General features: G+C 36.6%; 2 protein-coding genes across 2 annotated transcripts; both read right to left on the bottom strand.

Moving 5' to 3' along the window:
- Positions 1-325: 325 nt before the first annotated feature.
- Positions 326-4,042, bottom strand: LOC131662374 (aspartyl protease family protein At5g10770-like). The gene is made up of 3 exons (XM_058932143.1): positions 3,855-4,042; positions 1,590-2,060; positions 326-1,458 (listed from the first exon to the last, which is right to left on the bottom strand). The coding sequence occupies exons 1-3, from the start codon at positions 4,015-4,017 to the stop codon at positions 632-634; spliced, it is 1,461 nt and encodes a 486-aa protein (XP_058788126.1). The 5' UTR covers positions 4,018-4,042; the 3' UTR covers positions 326-631.
- Positions 4,043-4,422: 380 nt separating this feature from the next.
- Positions 4,423-4,938, bottom strand: LOC131658833 (uncharacterized). The gene is made up of 2 exons (XM_058928085.1): positions 4,705-4,938; positions 4,423-4,551 (listed from the first exon to the last, which is right to left on the bottom strand). The coding sequence occupies exons 1-2, from the start codon at positions 4,936-4,938 to the stop codon at positions 4,423-4,425; spliced, it is 363 nt and encodes a 120-aa protein (XP_058784068.1).
- Between the last annotated feature and the right edge of the window lie 16,909 nt (positions 4,939-21,847).

The raw sequence follows: 21,847 nt of genomic DNA, 5'->3' as shown, positions 1-21,847 counted from the left end.
AGAGCGTATTTTGGGGTCATTGAAGAGATTTTGGAGATTGACTATGTTTCTTTTAAAGTGCCTTTATTTAAGTACAAGTGGATTTACAGTAACACTGATGTAAAAATTGATGAATTAGGATTCACACGGGTTGATATTCGAAAGACATGACTTATAAGACCGATCCATTCATCATGACAACCCAATCAAAATAATTTTTTTATGTCATTGATCCTTTTAACACTAGATAAGTTAATAATTAATCTCATAAATAATTAGTTAATAATTAATCTCATAAATAAATTAATTAATCATCACATTCAGACCAAATAAAATAACTAAAATCATAATTTATAACAAGAAGTTCTTGTTTTCTTTAACAAACCATTAATATCTGAAACAAGCTTACATTTGTTTCAAATTACACATCTATGAACAATTGCCAGCAATTACAAATCAATAATACCCTTTGATCTCTATACATTATACATTTCCAACAAAGTTCTCTTCAACCACTATATAACACAAATTTGTCCACATTTCCTCCCATTTGTCTTTCTTTCTGTTCCAACCTCCACCTAATTATTTAGTGCTGTGGTATACAAAAACATTAATAAGAATGATACATTCATCAAAACATTCAAAACAAACTTCACTCGCAACCATTTGAACCAAACCCAATCCTGCCACCACCAACATCATAAACAACCTCCAGTGTTCTTTGTTGCACATTCCCAAAGATAGTAAGATCACTATCAGCACCATTCGCAGCAAACGCTAAACAGACTTGCTTCAAACTCACGACATAAAGTATCCCGGAACCAACGAGCTCGACTGTGACACCACCACCTAATAAAAAATTAACCTTTGGAATAGACACAACCTCAGTCCCACTAAGATCATAGCATGTATCCAAAATTGAAAAAGCTGAAGCATTAGGATATTTCGACATTCCTTCCTTAAAGGAATCACGAAGGCTGGCATAGACGGTTGGTGGCAACCACGTAATGACCGTGCCAGAGTCGATAATGGCACCACCGGATGAGAAAAGAGAGGATGAGATAGGAAGTTGCGTTCCACCAACGCTGATTCCAACAATGTCGAGATAGTAGAAGGAATTTCCATCGGAATGAGTGGGAGATTGAGTGTAACTTACTTCATTTTTATCCGTGGTACCGAATGTGAGGTGGCCAACCTCGCTAGAAGTAGAAGGAAGACAGTAAGAAAAAGTTTTATCGTATTTCTGAGAGGTTTGTTGAACAAAAGAGATTGGGTCACGACCAAGACCTAAGAGACCGGCAATACCGTTAAATAGGCCTTCGTTGTCTTGACCGCAACCGAATAAGAAATTGTCGACGGTGTCTGTTGGCGTAATAGTTAGTTGTTCGTGGCTGAAGTATCCGACGGAGAAAGATCGGTCGCCATATTGGATCCCATATATGCATGCTTGTGTTGACTTAGAACAACCAGGTTTGATTCCTGTAATAATACAGTTTTTGGAATTAAACTACATTTCATATAATGATATTGTAACAAACAGGTAAATATATGTAAGTAATTTCTATTATATATAAAAGAAAATGCGAGTAATTTGGTGATCATAAAAATACCTGTAGCTGAAAGAAGTTGAGTGCAATCTGGAGATGTACATGTGATATTGGAATAAGTAGTAGATTTTGATGGATCAAATATTTCTTCTGTTTGATTGTAACAAAAAGTAGCACAAGGTTGACATTGAGTCCAAGTGAGATCACTACCAGTGTCAAAAGCAAGTGATAAATCCTTTTTAGGAGTACCAAGTCCAAGGACAACATAGTAATTTCCTGATCCAATAAGGTCACCAGATTTTGCAGGTAAATTAGTTGAAGAAGAAGAAGAATCCAGTTCTATTTCCTTCATTTTGTTGTTATTATTACTGGATGATGATGATGACAACTTTGAGTGAATATAGTTTATCCTTTCCTTGTCATGATTTAGAAGATCACTATGTGTTTCAACATAGTTTGCTTTTCCATTGCTATTCAGTTGGGAACATGGACCATGTTTGTGGATTACATCTAATGATGCTTTTCTGTTTGGACCTGAAATTCAATAATGAATTACTATGTTTAGTGCCACATCTAATTGTTGTTGGTTAAAAAACAATTAGCAATACAAAAGTAACTCGGTAGTAACATTTTTTTATGCAAATTAAATTTTATTTTATATATATGAGAACCATTAATTATATAAGGATGAGAATGACTTAACTAAGGAATATTGAGATATTATTATCTATGAAAGACTCAAAGACAAAATCTTATCTTGAGTTTGTTATATAGTTATATCATATCAAGTGAGGGTTATTTATACCCACCAATAATTGTTTCCTATTATTAGCTAAGTACATATTACAAATACCACATAATAAAGTTATTTTATCACGTAATCCCATTATTGTTCGCTAAAATTATTTGTTCATGGATGAGATTGAATACTATTCTATTAAAGGGGGAAGACCATAGAGTTTGACTTAATTAGTAAAAAATTAAATCACTTTTCCATTCGGTGAGACTCGTGTTGAGTCATCATTAAGGGGAAAACATTTACATCGGGTCAAATATATTCATTTATAGATCAAAGATTCACCTAAACAAATGAGTGAGACACGACATAATCATTAAAAACTTTAAGGTGATAGGTGTATGAGTCCTCTCATTTATAAAATTCTCAACCTCCATTTTTCTAAACAATGTGAAACTTAAAATTCACACTTCTTTCTCTATACAACTCATTTTATTCTCAACTACTTGTGCTTCAAAACAAGGTCACATAAATTTGAAAGTGAAAAAAAGTTAAAAGGGGAAGTGGGTGGTAAGGTTAGTTGGAGTTTGCAAGTAAGTTAATATAAATATTTTGTCTTACTAAACTCAAAAATTAAGTTCAAAGATTTTTTTGGACCACATACTAAGTCAAAAAGATTAATTAAGATGGGTTATAATTCTATTATTTTTTTTGTTTTATATCACTTTGCTAATTTTTTCTAATTTTCACAATTAATTAATAATTTAATTTATGAAGCAGAACCCAAGATCGGACTATTTTTTATACTGTAAAATCTAGGATAAGAAAGATTGTGAAAGGTAGACTTGATTTAAAAATGTAAAGAGAAAATTCTTAGATTCTAAAATAAATAAAAAAAATTAGATGAATATGAGTAAAAAATTAGAGATAGAAAAAGATTTAAAAAAATTATTTAAAAATTATTATAAAATATCTTCAAATTAATGATTTAGATAAAAATATTTTTTTAATAAAAAATTATGACAGAAGTTAATCGATGTATATCTCACTTGAGATAAATTTTTATTTGTGTTTCAAATCTATAAATCCTTATTATTTATAAGAATTGAAGTATCCTTATACTTCCATTATTAATAATAATTTATCTGATAAAAAAATCAATAGCTTACATGTACTATATGCTTATCAATATTAACTATAAATTAATTTTTTTTATAGAGTGGTCTTCTTCCTTCCGTATCGACTAATCCACCCGAGAGCATTACTGTCATACATAGCTTTTGAAAGTTGATCGTAGGCTCATTCGAACTCAAGACCGTAAGAGGAGCAAAACCTTGAGACCCAAGCACCCTCCCACTAGTTAAATTAGTTAATTAGTTAATTAAGAACAATTTTCCAATTAAGTGCCATTTAATATATGAAAGTATTAAGTATGGATCTATTTTATAACTAATCTATAACTCAATTTATTTGATAGAGATTAACAATAAATTAATGAAAGTTTCTAGCTTGCATGTAAAAAAGTTCAACAATAGCTAACTTAATCCATTGAGGATAGAGGGGAATAAATATTAAATTAAGATTGAATTGACCTTCTGTAGATGAACTACAAGAAGATGATGGTAAGAGAGAGCTGGTTTGAACAAGATGGTGTCTCTCCTCCAATGTTGTTTCAATGGCAAAACTATTCTGCAGAAAGAAAAAGAGAAAAACAGCAATGGAAACAAAGAAAAACTGAGACATTTGGAAAGCCATGCAAAGAAGAGGGCTTTTGATTACACTCCTAGCCCTGTGCTTAGCTTTTATAGATATAAATTAGGGCAATCTATTAAGCACCACCACACATATACCTCTCACTCCTTTGGAAATTTTAAAATGAGTGATATACTAATTTATAATTTTTATTAAACAATATTCAGCCATTTGCCATTTTAGACTAGGTCAAATATTTCATGAGAGAATCAAACAAAGGGCTCATTTTTTGTCTTCGATAATAATGGCACATGTGACATCGTCATTTAGGCAAACACAAAAAATTATCAAAAAGTTATTCCATTGCTTCAAATTGATTTGAATTCCTCCATCATTTCGTCCTCGTGTTTCCATGCCAGACTCTCATCAGCTGGTCCACCCCACAACACCTTCACTAAGGTAATCTCTTCACCTCGCAATTTGCTTCACTTCTCGTCCTTCTATTCGCACTGGTGACGCCTCAATCCTCAAGTTATCTCTCATCTGTATGTCATCTATTTGAACCACATGCAAAGGATCCGAAATGTATTTCCTCAACTGAGACACATGAAACACATCATGGAGATTCGCAAGCGACGGCGGTAAAGCAATCCGAAAGGCCACCTCACCTAACCACTTTGAAATATGATACAGACCAATAAAACCCAGCGTAAGCTTTCGCGACTTCAAAACTCTACCGACACCGGTTACTGGATTAACTCTCAAAAACACATGGTCGTCCACCTGAAACTCAAATGTTTTCCTTCTCTTATCGTGATAACTCTTCTGAAGACTCTGAGAAGTTTTCATCCTCTCTCGGATCATCCTTATCTTTTCAGTCGTCTCTTGCACAATCTCAGGTCCGAGCACAGCACTCTCGCTTGATTCATACCAACACAACAAAGTTTTATATCTCCTACCATACAACGCTTCACACGGTGCCATCCCGATACTCGCATGAAAACTGTTGTTGTAAGTAACTCAATCAATGGAAAATGGCTATCCCAAGCTCCTCCTTGGTCTAACACACAGGCCCTCAATAAATCTTCCAGTGATTGGATAGTCCTTTCGGTCTGACCATCCGTCTGCGGATGATATGCAGAACTCAATCTCAATGTCGTACCTACGGCATCTTACAAACTTTTCCAAAACCTCAACGTAAACCTTGGATCTCTATCTGACGCAATACTCGATGGCATTCCGTGCAATCTCACAATCTCTTTAATGTACACCTCAGCCAACTTAGAAATGGGATGGTTAATCTTCATCGGCAAGAAATGAGCCGACTTAGTCAACCTATCCACAATCACCCAAAGAGAATCATTACCCTTGGCGGTCTTCGGTAAATTGGACATAAAGTCCATCGAAATGCTATCCTACTTCCATTCTAGAATGTTCAACGGTTGCATTAAACTTGAAGGTTTCTGATGCTCAATATTCGAATTATGGCAAGTCAAGCAAACATAAACAAACTTAGCAACTTCTTTCTTCATACCAGATCACAAAAACAATCTTTTTAAGTCCTGATACATCTTTGTATGGGGTACGCATGGCAAAATGGGTTGTCCGCATTGCACGGGGCACACAAAGCATTTACTTTGGAAAAGGGTGGGAAAAGTTTGTGGTTTGATTGTCACCGTAGGTTCTTACCTAGGAACCATGAATTTAAAAGAAATAAGAATGCCTTTAGAAAAGGAGAAAAAGTAACAGATCTACCTCCCCCTCGATTTTTATCGGTTGAAGTATGGAATAGTGTTTGTGACCTAACAAGATTCACAGATAATGCTGAAGCATGTAGAATTGAAGGATATGGGGTCACACACAATTGGACAAAAAGAAGTATTTTTTGGTACCTCCCATATTGGAAGGATAATTTGTTGCGACATAATCTTGATGTTATGCATATTGAGAAGAATTTATTTGATAATGTATTTAACACGGTGATAGATAATGAGAAGACGAAGGATAATGATAAGGTTAGAAAAGACTTGGAACTTTTGTGTAATCAAAAAGAGTTGGAGTTGAAACCTCAACCAAATGGAAAATTATTAAAACCCAAGGCTTGTTAGACTATTACTTCCCAAGAAGCAAAAGCAATTTGTCGGTGGTTAAATGAGTTGAGGATGCCTGATGGTTATTCTTCTAACTTGGTAAGACGTGCCAACGTCAAAATAGGGAAGTTGCATGGAATGAAAAGTCATGATTGTCATGCTTTCATGGAACGGTTTCTTCCAATTGCATTCAGTTCAGTGCCCAAGAATGTGCGTAATCCACTAACTGAGATCAGTCAATTTTTTAAAGGCATACATGCGTCAATTTTAAGAGTAGAGGACATCATTAAATTGGAGCGAAATATTCATGTCATTCTCTGCAAGCTGGAGAAAATATTTTCTCCAGGTAATTTCTTTGATTCTATGGAGCATCTCCCTGTGCATCTTGCTTATGAAGCTTTCCTTGGTGGACCTGTTCAGTATAGATGGGTGTATCCATTTGAACGATTCATGGGTGATTCAAAGCGATCAGTGAAAAATAAGGCAAGAGTTAAGGGATTAATTTGCGCACATTATTTGCATCGAGAAACATCACATTTTTGCTCTCATTATTTCAATAACATGATGTTGACTCCATGAATCATAAGAAGCTAAGTTCACTTTAGTGAAAGAAGTCAATTCACCTTATCAGTTTTTGGTCGTGCTGGTCGTCCCTCTAGAAAGACGGATGAGCATTGGCTTTCTGAAAAATAAATGCAATCTGTTCATGTTCATGTGCTGATTAACTGCGTTGAAGTTAAACCATATCTTAAGTAAGTATATTTAATTAAGTATATATTTAATTTTGGTTAAGAATTCAAATCTTCTCTAACCTATATTGTTTTTTGAAATAGGGCATTTAATACCTACTATTCTCAAAGCACGAGCAAACAACCATCGACTGGTTACACACATGCTTATTTTCCTGCATGGTTCAAGCAACAATTATAATATATTGTTGCTCCAACTCCAGAAATAATCCGTTTGAAAAGTTTTTCAGAAAGCCCTCATCAACGTGTAAATAAATGGCAAAAATACTTTGTAAATGGATACAAATTTCACATTGAAATATGGACTGAAGGGAAGAAAATTGATAATAAAAAAATATAACAGAGGGTGGCGAGTTCGACTTCTATGGTGTTATCAAACATATTTACAAGTTGGTCTATAATTATATGGAATCGAAAAATAAAGTTGTCTTGTTTTATTGTGACTGGTATATCCATCTTCCAGAGGAATAAAAATTGATAAAAAATATAACATCGTTGAGGTTCGAAGAGATAGAAAGTACAAAGAGTATGACCCTTTCATAATGGAACATAATGTTAGGCAAGTTTATTATGTACCTTATCCTTTAATTACCCCCCACAAACGAGAATGGTGTGTTATAATTAATTCCAACTCAGTGGGTCACACTGACACTGACGACGTAATGGAAGATGTTGCATACCAAGATGATGAGATTTTGCCTGTTAATGAGGTAATTGAAATTGGAGAGATTATAAAGTTGTGTGATACTGCAGTTGAGGGTCAACAAGATGAAGCAACTATATTGTTGTCAATAAATCCCGTGGAAGAAGATCATGAAGAGTCTGAAGACAATAATATCAGATCCGATGAAGACAATGAAGATTATGATGACGAATAATTTGAATATGTTTTATGTAATATTACTTGTGTAATAAGCTGTTGTGTAATAAGTTATTATCTCCGATGAGGACAAATCTTATTTAATGTTTATTGTGTAATAAGTTGTTATCTTTTATATAACATTAATTGTTTAATGTTTTTCTTTCAAAATAGAAAAAATGTCGACCATAAGAGAGGAAAAGGGTAAGAGTCATAAGACTCCTCGCTGCACCAGGTTCATTGTAGAGGAGGTTCCTGATTCTGATATGTTTATTCCTATGCCACTTTCGAGTCAAGTGGCTCATCTCCCTCGACATTCTACTCCACCGCCAATGCATACTACACCCATATCTGGGTCTCTCACTAAATTACCATCCACACCTCCTTTTTCTTCATTCCCACCCATGGTGCCAACATTTATTAGTCCTCCTTGATATACACCCTACATGCATCCACGTGGACCTAGCACCCCTCACCCCACACATTTTCCTATGCCTTCCATGCAGTCGAGTGAACCTGGCATGCGACATTCCGCAAACGTGCCTTTGCAGTATATGGAGCCATATGGATCTAGCATGCCCCATTCATTACATGTTCCTTCTGAAGATGAGCATGGAGATACTAGTGCTCATGGAGATACCAGTGCTCCCGAGGAGGACAGGAGGAAGAGGAGGCACATCTTGAGAAATAGGCCGTTGAAAATTAAATAGCATCAAGGAAGACTTATCATTTGGCCCGATGGAGGATCGTAAGTGTTTATGTTTTATATTATATTTTAAATTTGTGTTTTATTTAATAAATACTAACTCAATATTCTGTTGTTTATAATCTTGCCGTCATATTAGGCAGCATCAACCATAACAGACATTACTAAAAAGAAGTATAAAAAAACTATGGCCGACTTATGGAACAGTACTTGATGATGATAGGGAAGATTGGTTTAGGGCATTTAAGGTATACTTTATTTAATATTTTTTATTATACTTTATTTAATATTTTTTGATTATGCATTTCAGGTATACTTGATTTAATATTTTCATGATTATACTTTATTTAATATTTTTTGAATTCATACAACAATGTAGGAGAAGTGTTGTTGGGATGTTAGAGATGAAGTCCAAATTAAAGAAAATTTTCACATAAATTGTGATGCCCGATTTTCTGACACCATGAGGAATATTAGGACTAGATGGGAAACAAAGGAACACGTCCAACTTGGATAGGAGAGGATTTATTTAAAGAGCTTATTGCCCATTGGTCTTCTGAAGCCTTTTTATAGACATCTGAAAAGGCAAAGAAAAATATAGCATATGTAGTTGGCGGCTGCAACTACGCAACAGGCAGTATTAGTGTTGCTGAAGTTGCACGAATGATGGTAAATTTATTTATTAATTTATTATTATGATTTTATATTACTCATAAGTAATTATTTTTTATTTATGTTTTCATTTAATTAGCGTGAAGAGTTAGGTAGAACTCCATTTCTTAACGAGCTCTATATGGAGACTCATCTCAAGAGAAATGGAGAATTTGTTGATGAGCGCTCAAAAATCACTTAAGTAAGTTTTTCTTGTATTAAGTCATTTTATTTATTTCTTTTATGTACCTAACTTATTTAAATCATTATAACATTTAATTATTTTATTTTTACAGGAGAAGTATGATAGACGACTTGTTCTTAGGTTGTCAGAGCATCCTGAATTACCTGAACCGCCATCGAGATATCCTGTTGACCCTAGTGTGGGTTTTCGTACTTGGTATGATGTATCTGGTGGAAAGAAGAAAAATGGGAGAGTGTGTGGTACTGGAGAGTACGCCAAAACTATCAAGAGTCGTGATAGGTCTTTCAGAATGAGACTTGTTGATGGAGAAGGGTCATCAACTCCACCAATATTTGAAGGATAGAAAAACACTTAGAAAGGGGGGGGGGGGTTGAATAAGTGTAGTCTAAAAACTTGAACGATAAAAACAATTTGCACAGTTATTTTTATCCTGGTTCGTTGTTAACTAAACTACTCCAGTCCACCCCAACGGAGTGATTTACCTCACCTGAGGATTTAATCCACTAATCGCAACAGATTACAATGGTTTTCCACTTAGCCCACGACTAAGTCTTCTAGAGTATCCTGATCACAACCTGATCACTCTAGGAACAAATGCTTAGACACAAGCTAAGACTTTCTTAGAGTATCCTGACCACCACGTGATCACTCTAATTACAACTGCTTAGACACAAGCTAAGACTTCCTAGAGTATCCTGATCAACACTTGATCACTCTAGTTAATTACAAATTAATGTAATCAATTCTAAGAGTATTACAAATGCTTCTGAAAAGCTATAATCACAACAGTGATATTTCTCTTAACGTTTAAGCTTAATCTCACTAATATATTACAACAGCAATGTAGTGAGCTTTGATGAAGATGAAGTTTCTGAGCTTTGATTTGAACAGCGTTTCAGCAAGTTAATATTCACAGAAATCGTCAAGAGTTGGTTCACCTTGCTTCTCATCAGAACTTCATATTTATAGGCACTTGAGAAGATGACCGTTGGGAGCATTTAATGCTTTGCGTATTCCGTACAGCATTGCATTTAATGTTTCACGCTTTTGTCAACTACCTCGAGCCTTGTTCACGCTGTGTCTACTGACGTTGCCTTTAATAGCTTCCAATGTTCCTTTTGTCAGTCAGCGTAGCCTGCCACCTGTACTTTCTTCTGATCTGATGTTTGTGTCTACAATGTTTGAATATCATCAGAGTCAAACAGCTTGGTGCATAGCATCTTCTTGTCTTCTGACCTTGAAGTGCTTCTGAGCGTGATACCATGAGAACTTCAGTGCTTCTGCTTCTGATCTCAAGTTCTTCTGATGCTTCCATAGACCCATGTTCTGATTCTGCCTTGACCATCTTCTGATGTCTTGCCCGACCATGTTCTGATGTTGCATGCTGAACCTTCTGAGACAAAGCTTCTGAGCGCTGATTTGTGCATACTCTTTATATATTTCCTGAAAGGGAAATTGCAATGTATTAGAGTACCACATTATCTCACACAAAATTCATATCCTTGTTATCATCAAAACTAAGAATATTGATCAGAACAATTCTTGTTCTAACAATCTCCCCCTTTTTGATGATGACAAAAACATATATAAATGATATGAATTTGCGATCAGAAAGAGTAGACGGCTAAAGACAATTTACACAGCTATAGCATCAGCATGTGAATATGTCTCCCCCTGAGATTAACAATCTCCCCCTGAGATGAATAATCTCCCCCTGAAATTAATACTAGAAGAATTTTAATAATAAAAGACTTCCCTGAGTATTTCAGTAGAGACGTTCACATTGCTTGATCTACAGAACATTCATGACTTCTGATTTCTGCTTCCATAGGACATCTTCAGAACATTGAATTTCTTTAGATCCTCAGAACATTCACAGCTTCTGATTCCTGCTTCCATCGGACAGCTTCAGAACTTGAATTTCTTTGATCTTCAGAACATTCACAGCTTCTGACTTCTGCTTCCATCGGACAGCTTCAGAACTTGAATTTCTTTAGATCTTCAGAACATCCACAGCTTCTGATTTTTGCTTCCATTGGGACAGCTTCAGAGCTTAAATTTCTTCTTTCATCACTTCATGCTAGAATGTATCAGAACATTGTTGAATGTACCAGAGCATCATCAGAGCATCTCTACATCCTGAAATGTTACAGAACAAAACTAAACGACAAAAGTCAGCATGAATGAGTCAGAACATAGAATATGTTTCAGAACACATAATATGTATTAGAGCCATATAGAATGTATCAGAACAAATAGACATAATGTTTCAGATCATATTCTATCATCAGAATATCTGAACATTCTTCCTTCTTGCTTCTGATTCTGATTCTGAAGCTTCATAGCACTCAGCTTGCTTCAAGAATCCAAGAACTTGATTCATCTTGTTGCTTCTCATGTTGATCTTTAAAGAGAATCTTCAATTCCTGCAACAACACAACTTAAAGCATAGACCTTTGCAAGTTCTGTTAGTAATGTGGGGCCTTTTTACCCGGTAACTGATAATATTTAATCAAATCATTTATCATATATTTTCTCCCCCTTTTTGTCATAACATCAAAAAGAATATAAAAGATTCAGATGTAGAAAACGAAAAAGGAAGAAACAGAATTAAACTTTTCATTGATTAAACAAGCAGGATTACAGAAGATGTATGCAGAATAAGCAGATGCAACAAAGAAGGAAAACTACAAAGACCAAAGACTAAGACCCTAGCTTAGACAAAATCTGCGCCAGAATGTCATGAACCCCGTCAGTGCTCTCAGTTTGCCTTGCCATGAAAGAGCGAAACTCAGCGTTGGCTGCTTCTTGCGCATCCAAACGAGAAGCCAGCATAGCTTGATTTTGATGCAGAGCTTCCAAGGTCTCCATCAGAGCTGAGGGTACACCAGAAGAAGAAGCACCAGAATTTCTGCCAACAGGGACAGCAATCTCAACAGGACGATCTTCTGGGAGGTCTTCAGCTTCTGTACCTTCCATCTCAACATCTGAGTCTGACTCAGGAGCAGCCTCAGCATATTCTGGTTCAGGCAACTCAGAAGCTCCAACTTCCAACGCCTGAAGAATAGCTGCTAGGTTTGTTGGAGGAGTAGGACCAGGAACTTCAGCAGGATAAACCACTTCTGGAAAGACCATGTGAGGAGCACTTTCAGAAGGGTTCATTCTGAACCAATCAAACAACCATTGAAAATCTCCAGTCAGCACAAGATATCTTGGTCTCCATACCACGATGTCTCTGCAGGGATTTTCTTCTACCATCTCATCTACAGGTATCCTCTCTTCAAGAACTCTTCTGTTCCTGATGAGATGGTGATAGCTGCTTTCACCAACTTCCAAGAGAAGACCACGAGCCCCAGGTGCTTCAGTCATGATCATTCTCTGGACATCCGTAGCCCTAACCAGAAAATTCTGGCGAAAGGCTTCCCAGAGGTTGCAGGTAGCATACTCATCCAGATGATTAAGGTGAGCAGCACCCAGAATCTCCAACCAGCTATTTACATCTGAGTGTAAAAGCTCTAGAAAAGAATGAGTGGTAGGTGTTGGAGGGTTGACAGTGAATCTGGAGTCAGGAAACACAAAACTGTAGGGGTTAGGAGTTCTGGTGGGAAAAAGGTGTGAGAGAGATGAGGAGATATCTGTGGGATGGGTTGCAGGAGAAAGGATATCTGATGGTGAAGATGGTGGTTCCAAAGAAGTGAAAGAAGAGGAAGAGGTGGTGGAAGTTTGTGAAGAGGGAGGTGATTGAGGGATACCATCAAGGGGTTGATACACACGTCTAGAGTAGTTTCCAGACATCATAGCTTCAAAGGGATTCACCTTGAGAGGGTCATAGGTGATCCTTACTCTTTTTGGTTTGTTTTCTGGTTCATCAGTTGCCTTTCTCTTTTGTTTACGATCAGTTTCTTGATTTGCAGAACTTGACGAAGGATTCATGATGAAGTTACAGATAGTGAAAACTGCTAGGGTTTATGATATGAATGCAAAGAGAGAGAGAGCGAAAAAGAAACTGAATGAAAGAGAGAGAAATATAAGAGGGAAAATAAACGTTTGAAGAGTATTAAAAGAAAACGAAATGATTAATGGCATTTAATGTTATGTGACGTGAGGAGAGATAATAATGACAAAAGAGGTGATTAGCACAGTTACCTAAGTAGGCGTCCCCTCAACTGCACGCACGCTTGTCCAGAAATAGTGAACACGTGTTTACCATCTGGATAGCCAGTTACAGCTGTTTTACTTTTAAAGAGATTCTGAGTCAACTTAGACAATGAAACGTTAGTAATAACATAATCACTACTTCTAATTGATCACAATCAGAACTTCTTATAAAAGACTACTCCAATCTCATTTCAGAAGATACTCATACATAAGATCTTCTCATCTTCTCATTCTGGGCATAAATCCATACTGATATTCTTCAGAATGAACTTAAACCTATCTTCAGCAAGGGGTTTTGTAAAGATATCAGCCCATTGATGGTCTGTATCCACAAAGTTTAAAGATATAACACCCTTCTGAACATAGTCCCTTATGAAATGATGTTTAATCTCAATATGTTTAGCTTTTGAATGTAAGATAGGATTCTTAGATAAACATATAGCAGAAGTATTATCACAGAAAATAGGAATGTTACTCTCATATATCTGATAATCTTCTAGCTGACTTCTCATCCCGAGCATTTGTGTGCTACAACCAGCAGCAGCAACATATTCTGCTTCTGTTGTTGAGAGAGAAATTGTAGTTTGCTTCTTGCTGTACCATGAGATCAGATGACTTCCAAGAAATTGACAACTTCCAGAAGTGTTCTTCCTTTCTATTCTATCTCCAGCATAGTCAGCATCACAGAATCCTACTAAGTTGTAATCTTTGGATCTTCTGTAAACTAAACCAACATTAGTAGTACCTTTCAGATACCTCAGAATTCTCTTAACCGCAGTTAAATGAGATTCTCTCGGATCTGATTGGAATCTAGCACACAAACAAACACTGAAGAGAATGTCAGGTCTAGAAGCAGTTAGGTATAGAAGAGATCCAATCATACCTCTGTACAACTTCTGATCTACCTTCTTACTTACCTCATCCTTACCTAGGACACATGTTGGATGTATAGGAGTTTTGGCTTCTTTGCTTTCATAAAGATTAAACTTCTTCAGAAGTTCTTTCACATACTTCGTTTGATGAACATAGGTTCCATCAGAAGTTTGGTTGATTTGAATCCCAAGGAAATACTTGAGTTCTCCCATCATGCTCATTTCAAATTCAGCCTGCATAGACTCAGCAAACTCCTTTCCAAGTGTAGCATTAGATGTTCCAAAGATGATATCATCAACATATATTTGACATATTAAAATATCCTTTTTAAAGGTTTTATAAAAGAGAGTAGTGTCCACTTTTCCTCTAGTGAAACCATTTTCCAGAAGGAAAGAACTTAAACGTTCATACCAAGCTCTCGGAGCTTGCTTCAATTCGTATAATGATTTCTTTAATTTAAAAACATGATTTGGAGACTTGGAGTCTTCAAAACCAGGAGGTTGATGGACATAAACTTCTTCATCTATATAACCATTTAAGAAGGCACTCTTGACATCCATCTGATAAAGAGTGATGTTATGTTGAGTGGCAAAAGAAATTAATAGACGAATAGATTCTAACCTGGTCACTGGTGCAAAGGTTTTTGTGTAGTCAATCCCTTCTTGCTGACTATAACCTTGAGCAACCAGTCTGGCTTTGTTTCTTACCACTTCTCCCTTTTCGCTTAGCTTGTTTCTGAACACCCACTTAGTGCCGATGATGTTAAAACCTTTTGGTCTAGGAACCAAGTCCCATACATCATTCCTTGTAAACTGATTGAGTTCTTCTTGCATGGCAATTATCCAGTCTGGATCTTCTAGAGCTTGATCAACAGAAGTTGGCTCGATCAAAGAAACAAGACCTAATTGACATTCTGCATTGTTCTTAAGGAATGCCCTTGTTCTGATGGGATCATCTTTCTTCCCAAGGATTACATCTTCTGAATGAGCTGAAGCAAGTCTAGGTGATCTTCTGACTGTTGGCTCTTCAGAAATCCTGAGATTCTCTAAAGATGCAGCAACTTGATCTTCTGGTCCATTGCTTCTGAGACTATCATCTTCTGCAGCTTTGCTTCTTGGTTCTACTGCTTCTGATATATCAATATCAAAATCTGCAAAATTCTCAAACTGCTTTGGTTTTTCAAGACCAAGCTTATCATCAAACCTGATATTGATTGATTCTTCTACAATCAATGTTTCAGTATTGTATACTCTGTAGCCTTTAGAGCGTTCAGAATATCCAAGAAGGAAACACTTTTGTGCTTTAGAATCAAACTTACCAAGATGATCTTTAGTATTCAGAATAAAACATACACATCCAAAAGGATGGAAATATGAAATGTTGGGCTTTCTGTTCTTCCACAATTCATAAGGAGTCTTATTTAGAATAGGTCTGATAGAGATTCTATTCTGAATATAACACGCAGTGTTTATTGCTTCTGCCCAGAAATGCTTAGCCATATTGGTTTCATTGATCATGGTTCTGGCCATTTCTTGTAGAGTCCTATTCTTTCGCTCTACAACTCCATTTTGCTGTGGAGTTCTAGGGCAAGAGAAATCATGGGCAATACCATTTTCTTTGAAGAACTCCTCAAAGAATCTGTTCTCAAATTCGCCACCATGATCACTTCTGACCTTTATGATTTTGCACTCTTTCTCAGATTGGATCTGAGTGCAGAATTCAAAGAACACTGAATGAGACTCATCCTTGTGTTTCAAGAACTTTACCCATGTCCAGCGGCTATAATCATCTACAATGACTAATCCATATTTCTTCCCTCTGACAGATGCTGTTTTGACTGGGCCAAACAGATCAATGTGCAAGAGTTCTAACGGCCTTGAGGAAGAAACAACATTCTTAGACTTGAATGCAGGTCTGGAGAACTCGCCCTTATGACATGCTTCACAAAGAGCATCTGATTTGTATTTCAGATTTGGGAGTCCTCTGACCAGATTTAGTTTGTTAATCTGAGAAATCTTTCTCAAACTAGCATGTCCTAATCTTCTGTGCCAGACCCATTGCTCCTCAGAAACAGACATAAGACAAGTCACTTTCTGCTTCTCAAGATCAGAAAGATCAATCTTATAAATGTTGTTCTTTCTCTTGCCTGTAAATAGGATTGAGCCATGCTTCTGACTTACAGCCTTGCAAGACTTTTGATTGAAGATTATATCATAACCATTGTCACTTAATTGACTTATGGACAATAAGTTATGCGTTAATCCTTCTACAAGAACTACATTGGTTATGGAAGGAGAGTTACCAAGGCTTATGGTTCCAGAACCAATGATTTTGCCCTTCTGATCTCCTCCAAACTTGACTTCTCCACCTGGCTTAAGCACCAGGTCTTGGAATGTAGACCTTCTTCCCGTCATGTGTCGCGAGCACCCAGAGTCCAGGTACCATGACATTTTGCTTTTTGTCCTCTTTGCCGCCAAGGATATCTGCAACAGAAATTATCTTCTCCTTAGGTACCCACAATTTCTTGGGTCCTTTCTTGTTAGTTCTCCTCAAGTTCTGATTGAACTTGGGTTTAGCAGAATATTTAACAGGAGGAACAGCATGATATTCTCCAGGTTTGTCAGCATGATATTTCTTAGGATGTGTCACAAGCTTCTTGGTGTGAACAATGTTAAACTTCTGTGCATGTGAAGTGAGCCTAATATCATGTGCATGGCCATATTTGAACTGATCATACAATGGCTTGTATGTGATCTTCAGATCATCAACAGGTTCAAATTTATGTGAGGTATCACCCTCATAGCCAAAACCAAACCTTCTGTTTCCAGAAACACCATATATCATAGAAGCAAGATGACTTCTGCCAATACTTCTAGATAAGAACTTTCTGAAACTCGAGTCATATTCTTTCAGAATATGATTCATGCTAGCAATGGATTTTTCTGTTTCAGAAGGAGATCCACTATCTTTGGATAGATTTAAAACTTTTTCCTTCAGTTCAGAATTTTCCAATTCCAGCTTCTTAGTTTCAAATTCAAACTGCTTTTTCAGCTTTTTGTATTTGATACTAAGATGAGCCTTGAGTTCCAGAAGTTCTGTTAAACTGGAAACTAACTCTTCTCTAGATAGTTCAGAAAATACCTCTTCAGAATCTGATTTTGATGTAGATTCTGATCCATCATCTTCTGTAGCCATCAGCGCGAAGTTGGCTTGCTCTTCTTCAGAGTCTGATTCTGATTCTGATTCAGAATCATCCCATGTTGCCATAAGACCTTTCTTCTTATGAAACTCCTTTTTGGGATTCTGTAACACCCGTATAATTTTAATATTAATTTAATTGGAATATTGAATTAATAATTAGAATTATAGGGATTTTGTGAAAATAATGAATAAATAATGGTTTATGGCATTTGGGCCATATGAGGAAATAGTAAAGATGGGGGTGTGGTTTAGTAAAACTTTCACTAATCTCAATATTATTATTTTTCATAAAATAATTGGGAATTGGGAAGAAAGAACGTGAAAGAACAGAAGTTGGAACGAGGAACATGACGGAGAACTGTAGAGGGAGAGACCAAGAACCAAGACTTTTATCCGAGGTAAGGGGAGACTCTCCGTTTAATCTCTTTTATCGTATTATAGGTGATAGTATGGATTAGGAGTATGGTTGGATCCATTGATTCTATATTCTGAATTGTTATTTGTGTTCATCATTGAAATTTGGACTGTTAATCCCTAATAACTGATAGATTTAGGGTATGATGAATGAAATTGATTATGGAATCATATACTGTGGTTGTGGATGAATTCGTATGCTGTTTAGATGTGAATTTTCTGGTTTTTAGACTCAAAATCGTGGACTGGTATGAGTAAAAACGAATGGGTTTTGGACTGTTACGAAGTTGCAGGTTCTGGACAAATTTTCTGGTGTTTCGCGTATGAAACAGTGCCATACGCGTATGGGATGAGGTCATACGCGTATGAGGGACATTCCCCAAGGGCTATACGCGTATGATACGCAGCTGCCCTGTCCCAAAGTACCTTGTGCTGGTGAATTGCGTATGAGAGCGTATGAGGATGCTCATACGCGTATGGAATTTTTAAAAGAGATAGTTGATCTGATGATACGCGTATGGCAAGGCTGATACGCGTATGAGGTTGTTTTTAGGCCATTTTTGACTATGAGGAAATGCGTATGATACGCGTATGAGGGATGGTGATACGCGTATGGACGCGTATGGACTTGATGATACGCGTATGGCTTCTGTATGTGAAATTTCTGTTTTGTGATTTTTCTAGAAAGTTCAATGACGTGTAACTTTCGATCTGTAGGCCTATTTTGTATGCTGTTTGAGACTGTGTAAACCCTGTGATGTGATTCTGTGGTTTACTGATGATTGATTGTATTGAATGATGTTAATGTATATATGAACATGCTTAGTAATGATGATGATGATGATGAAATGAGTATAGATGATGCTACTCATAGAATGGTAATGATTAAAGTATGTTATATATATGTTTGCATGCATTCATAGTCATTTGATGAGGGTTGTATCTTAATGATGAGAGGATACAGTGAAGGGCAAGATTCCCATTGTGTGGAATCTGTGCTGGCAGGGCCGTATCTGGATGATGATAGATCGGTCGGTGGATGATTTCCACTGGTGATGTTGGTACCACATGCATAGTGTCAGTTTCATACATGTGCATGACTTGTTTTAATATGATGATATATGTTATATGACGACTTGTCTGTTTATCTGTGGATGTGTGAATGATGATTTGTCTGAATATGAAACAATTGGGTGAATGATATAACTATGATATGTTATTATTTATGATGCAATAACATTGGTTAACTGTGATGAGACTCACCCTTACTTGTTGTCATTTTCAGATTGAGGATAGCGGCGCGACTTGGTGAGGATTAGCTCATAAGTCGGTTATTAGTTATCGAGTCGGTGTCATGCTCTGGTAGTTGTAACACTGGGAACGCGTTGTTTTGGAGTTTTGGATTATAACTCTATTTTGTTTTGTTATTTGAAGTCTTATACATTAAATGATGAATGTTGACTTGATGAATTAATTCCGCTGTGCAAAACATGACTTTGGTTAATGGGTTATAATTTCAGACGTTTCAGTGAATGCATGACATGTACCAATGTGATTTTCTTTACTTATGAATTGTGACACCTCTTGCATGCTTACTCTGATTTAATAATTGTTTAATTGCCGCGGGTTATTAGAGGGGTGTTACAGATTCTCCTTCTGAAGTTTTGGACACTCGTTATTGTAATGTCCGGGCTCATTGCATTCATAGCAGACAGCCTTCTTCTTGTCAGATCTTCTGTCACTAGAAGATTCTCCTCGTTCAAATCTCTTTGAACTTCTGAAGCCTCTGAACTTCCTTTGCTTGCTCTTCCAGAGTTGGTTTACCCTTCTGGAGATCATGGACAGTTCATCTTCTTCTTCAGATTCTGATTCTTCAGGATCTTCTTCTCTAGCCTGAAAAACGTTAGTGCATTTTTTAACATTAGATTTTAATGCAATAGACTTACCTTTCTTCTGAGGCTCGTTTGCATCCAGCTCTATTTCATGGCTTCTCAAGGCACTGATAAGCTCTTCCAACGAAACTTCATTCAGATTCTTGGCAATCTTGAATGCAGTCACCATTGGACCCCATCTTCTGGGTAAGCTTCTGATGATCTTCTTTACATGATCAGCCTTGGTGTAGCCTTTATCCAGAACTTTCAATCCAGCAGTTAGAGTTTGAAATCTTGAGAACATCTTCTCAATATCTTCATCATCCTCCATCTTGAAGGCTTCATATTTCTGGATTAGAGCAAGAGCTTTAGTCTCCTTGACTTGAGCATTTCCCTCATGGGTCATTTTCAATGACTCATTTATATCATGGGCAGTTTCCCTGTTAGATATCTTCTCATACTCAGCATGAGAGATAGCATTCAGCAAAACAGTCCTACATTTATGATGATTCTTGAAAAGCTTCTTCTGATCATCATCCATTTCTTACCTTGTAAGCCTTACGCCACTGGCTTTCACTGGATGTTTGTAACCATCCATCAGAAGATCCCATAATTCACCATCTAGACCAAGAAAGTAACTTTCCAGTTTATCTTTCCAGTATTCAAAGTTTTCACCATCAAATACTGGTGGTCTAGTATAACCATTGTTACCATTGTATTGCTCAGCAGAGCCAGATGTAGATGCAGATGTATTTGTTGGAATTTCACCAGCCATCTTTTACTAAAGCGTTTTTATCTTCCTGAATCTTTTCTAAACACGGTTAAGTGCTTGCACCTTAGAACCGGCGCTCTGATGCCAATTGAAGGATAGAAAAACACTTAGAAAGGGGGGGGGGGTTGAATAAGTGTAGTCTAAAAACTTGAACGATAAAAACAATTTGCACAGTTATTTTTATCCTGGTTCGTTGTTAACTAAACTACTCCAGTCCACCCCCACGGAGTGATTTACCTCACCTGAGGATTTAATCCACTAATCGCAACAGATTACAATGGTTTTCCACTTAGCCCACGACTAAGTCTTCTAGAGTATCCTGATCACAACCTGATCACTCTAGGAACAAATGCTTAGACACAAGCTAAGACTTTCTTAGAGTATCCTGACCACCACGTGATCACTCTAATTACAACTGCTTAGACACAAGCTAAGACTTCCTGCAGTATCCTGATCAACACTTGATCACTCTAGTTAATTACAAATTAATGTAATCAATTCTAAGAGTATTACAAATGCTTCTGAAAAGCTATAATCACAACAGTGATATTTCTCTTAACGTTTAAGCTTAATCTCACTAATATATTACAACAGCAATGTAGTGAGCTTTGATGAAGATGAAGTTTCTGAGCTTTGATTTGAACAGCGTTTTAGCAAGTTAATATTCACAGAAATCGTCAAGAGTTGGTTCACCTTGCTTCTCATCAGAACTTCATATTTATAGGCACTTGAGAAGATGACCGTTGGGAGCATTTAATGCTTTGCGTATTCCGTACAACATTGCATTTAATGTTTCACGCTTTTGTCAACTACCTCGAGCCTTGTTCACGTTGTGTCTACTGACATTGCCTTTAATAGCTTCCAACGTTCCTTTTGTCAGTCAGCGTAGCCTGCCACCTGTACTTTCTTCTGATCTAATGTTTGTGTCTACAACGTTTGAATATCATCAGAGTCAAACAGCTTGGTGCATAGCATCTTCTTGTCTTCTGACCTTGAAGTGCTTCTGAGCGTGATACCATGAGAACTTCAGTGCTTCTTCTTCTGATCTCAAGTTCTTCTGATGCTTCCATAGATCCATGTTCTGATTCTGCCTTGACCATCTTCTGATGTCTTGCCAGACCATGTTCTGATGTTGCATGCTGAACCTTCTGAGACAAAGCTTCTGAGCGCTGATTTGTGCATACTCTTTATATATTTCCTGAAAGGGAAATTGCAATGTATTAGAGTACCACATTATCTCATACAAAATTCATATCCTTGTTATCATCAAAACTAAGAATATTGATCAGAACAACTCTTGTTCTAACAATATTAACCGCTGAAATGATTGAAACTATGAGACAT

Source organism: Vicia villosa, linkage group LG3 (genome assembly GCF_029867415.1).
Source record: "Vicia villosa cultivar HV-30 ecotype Madison, WI linkage group LG3, Vvil1.0, whole genome shotgun sequence".
Lineage (NCBI taxonomy): Eukaryota > Viridiplantae > Streptophyta > Magnoliopsida > Fabales > Fabaceae > Vicia > Vicia villosa.
This window is presented reverse-complemented; position numbering and strand designations above follow the sequence as displayed.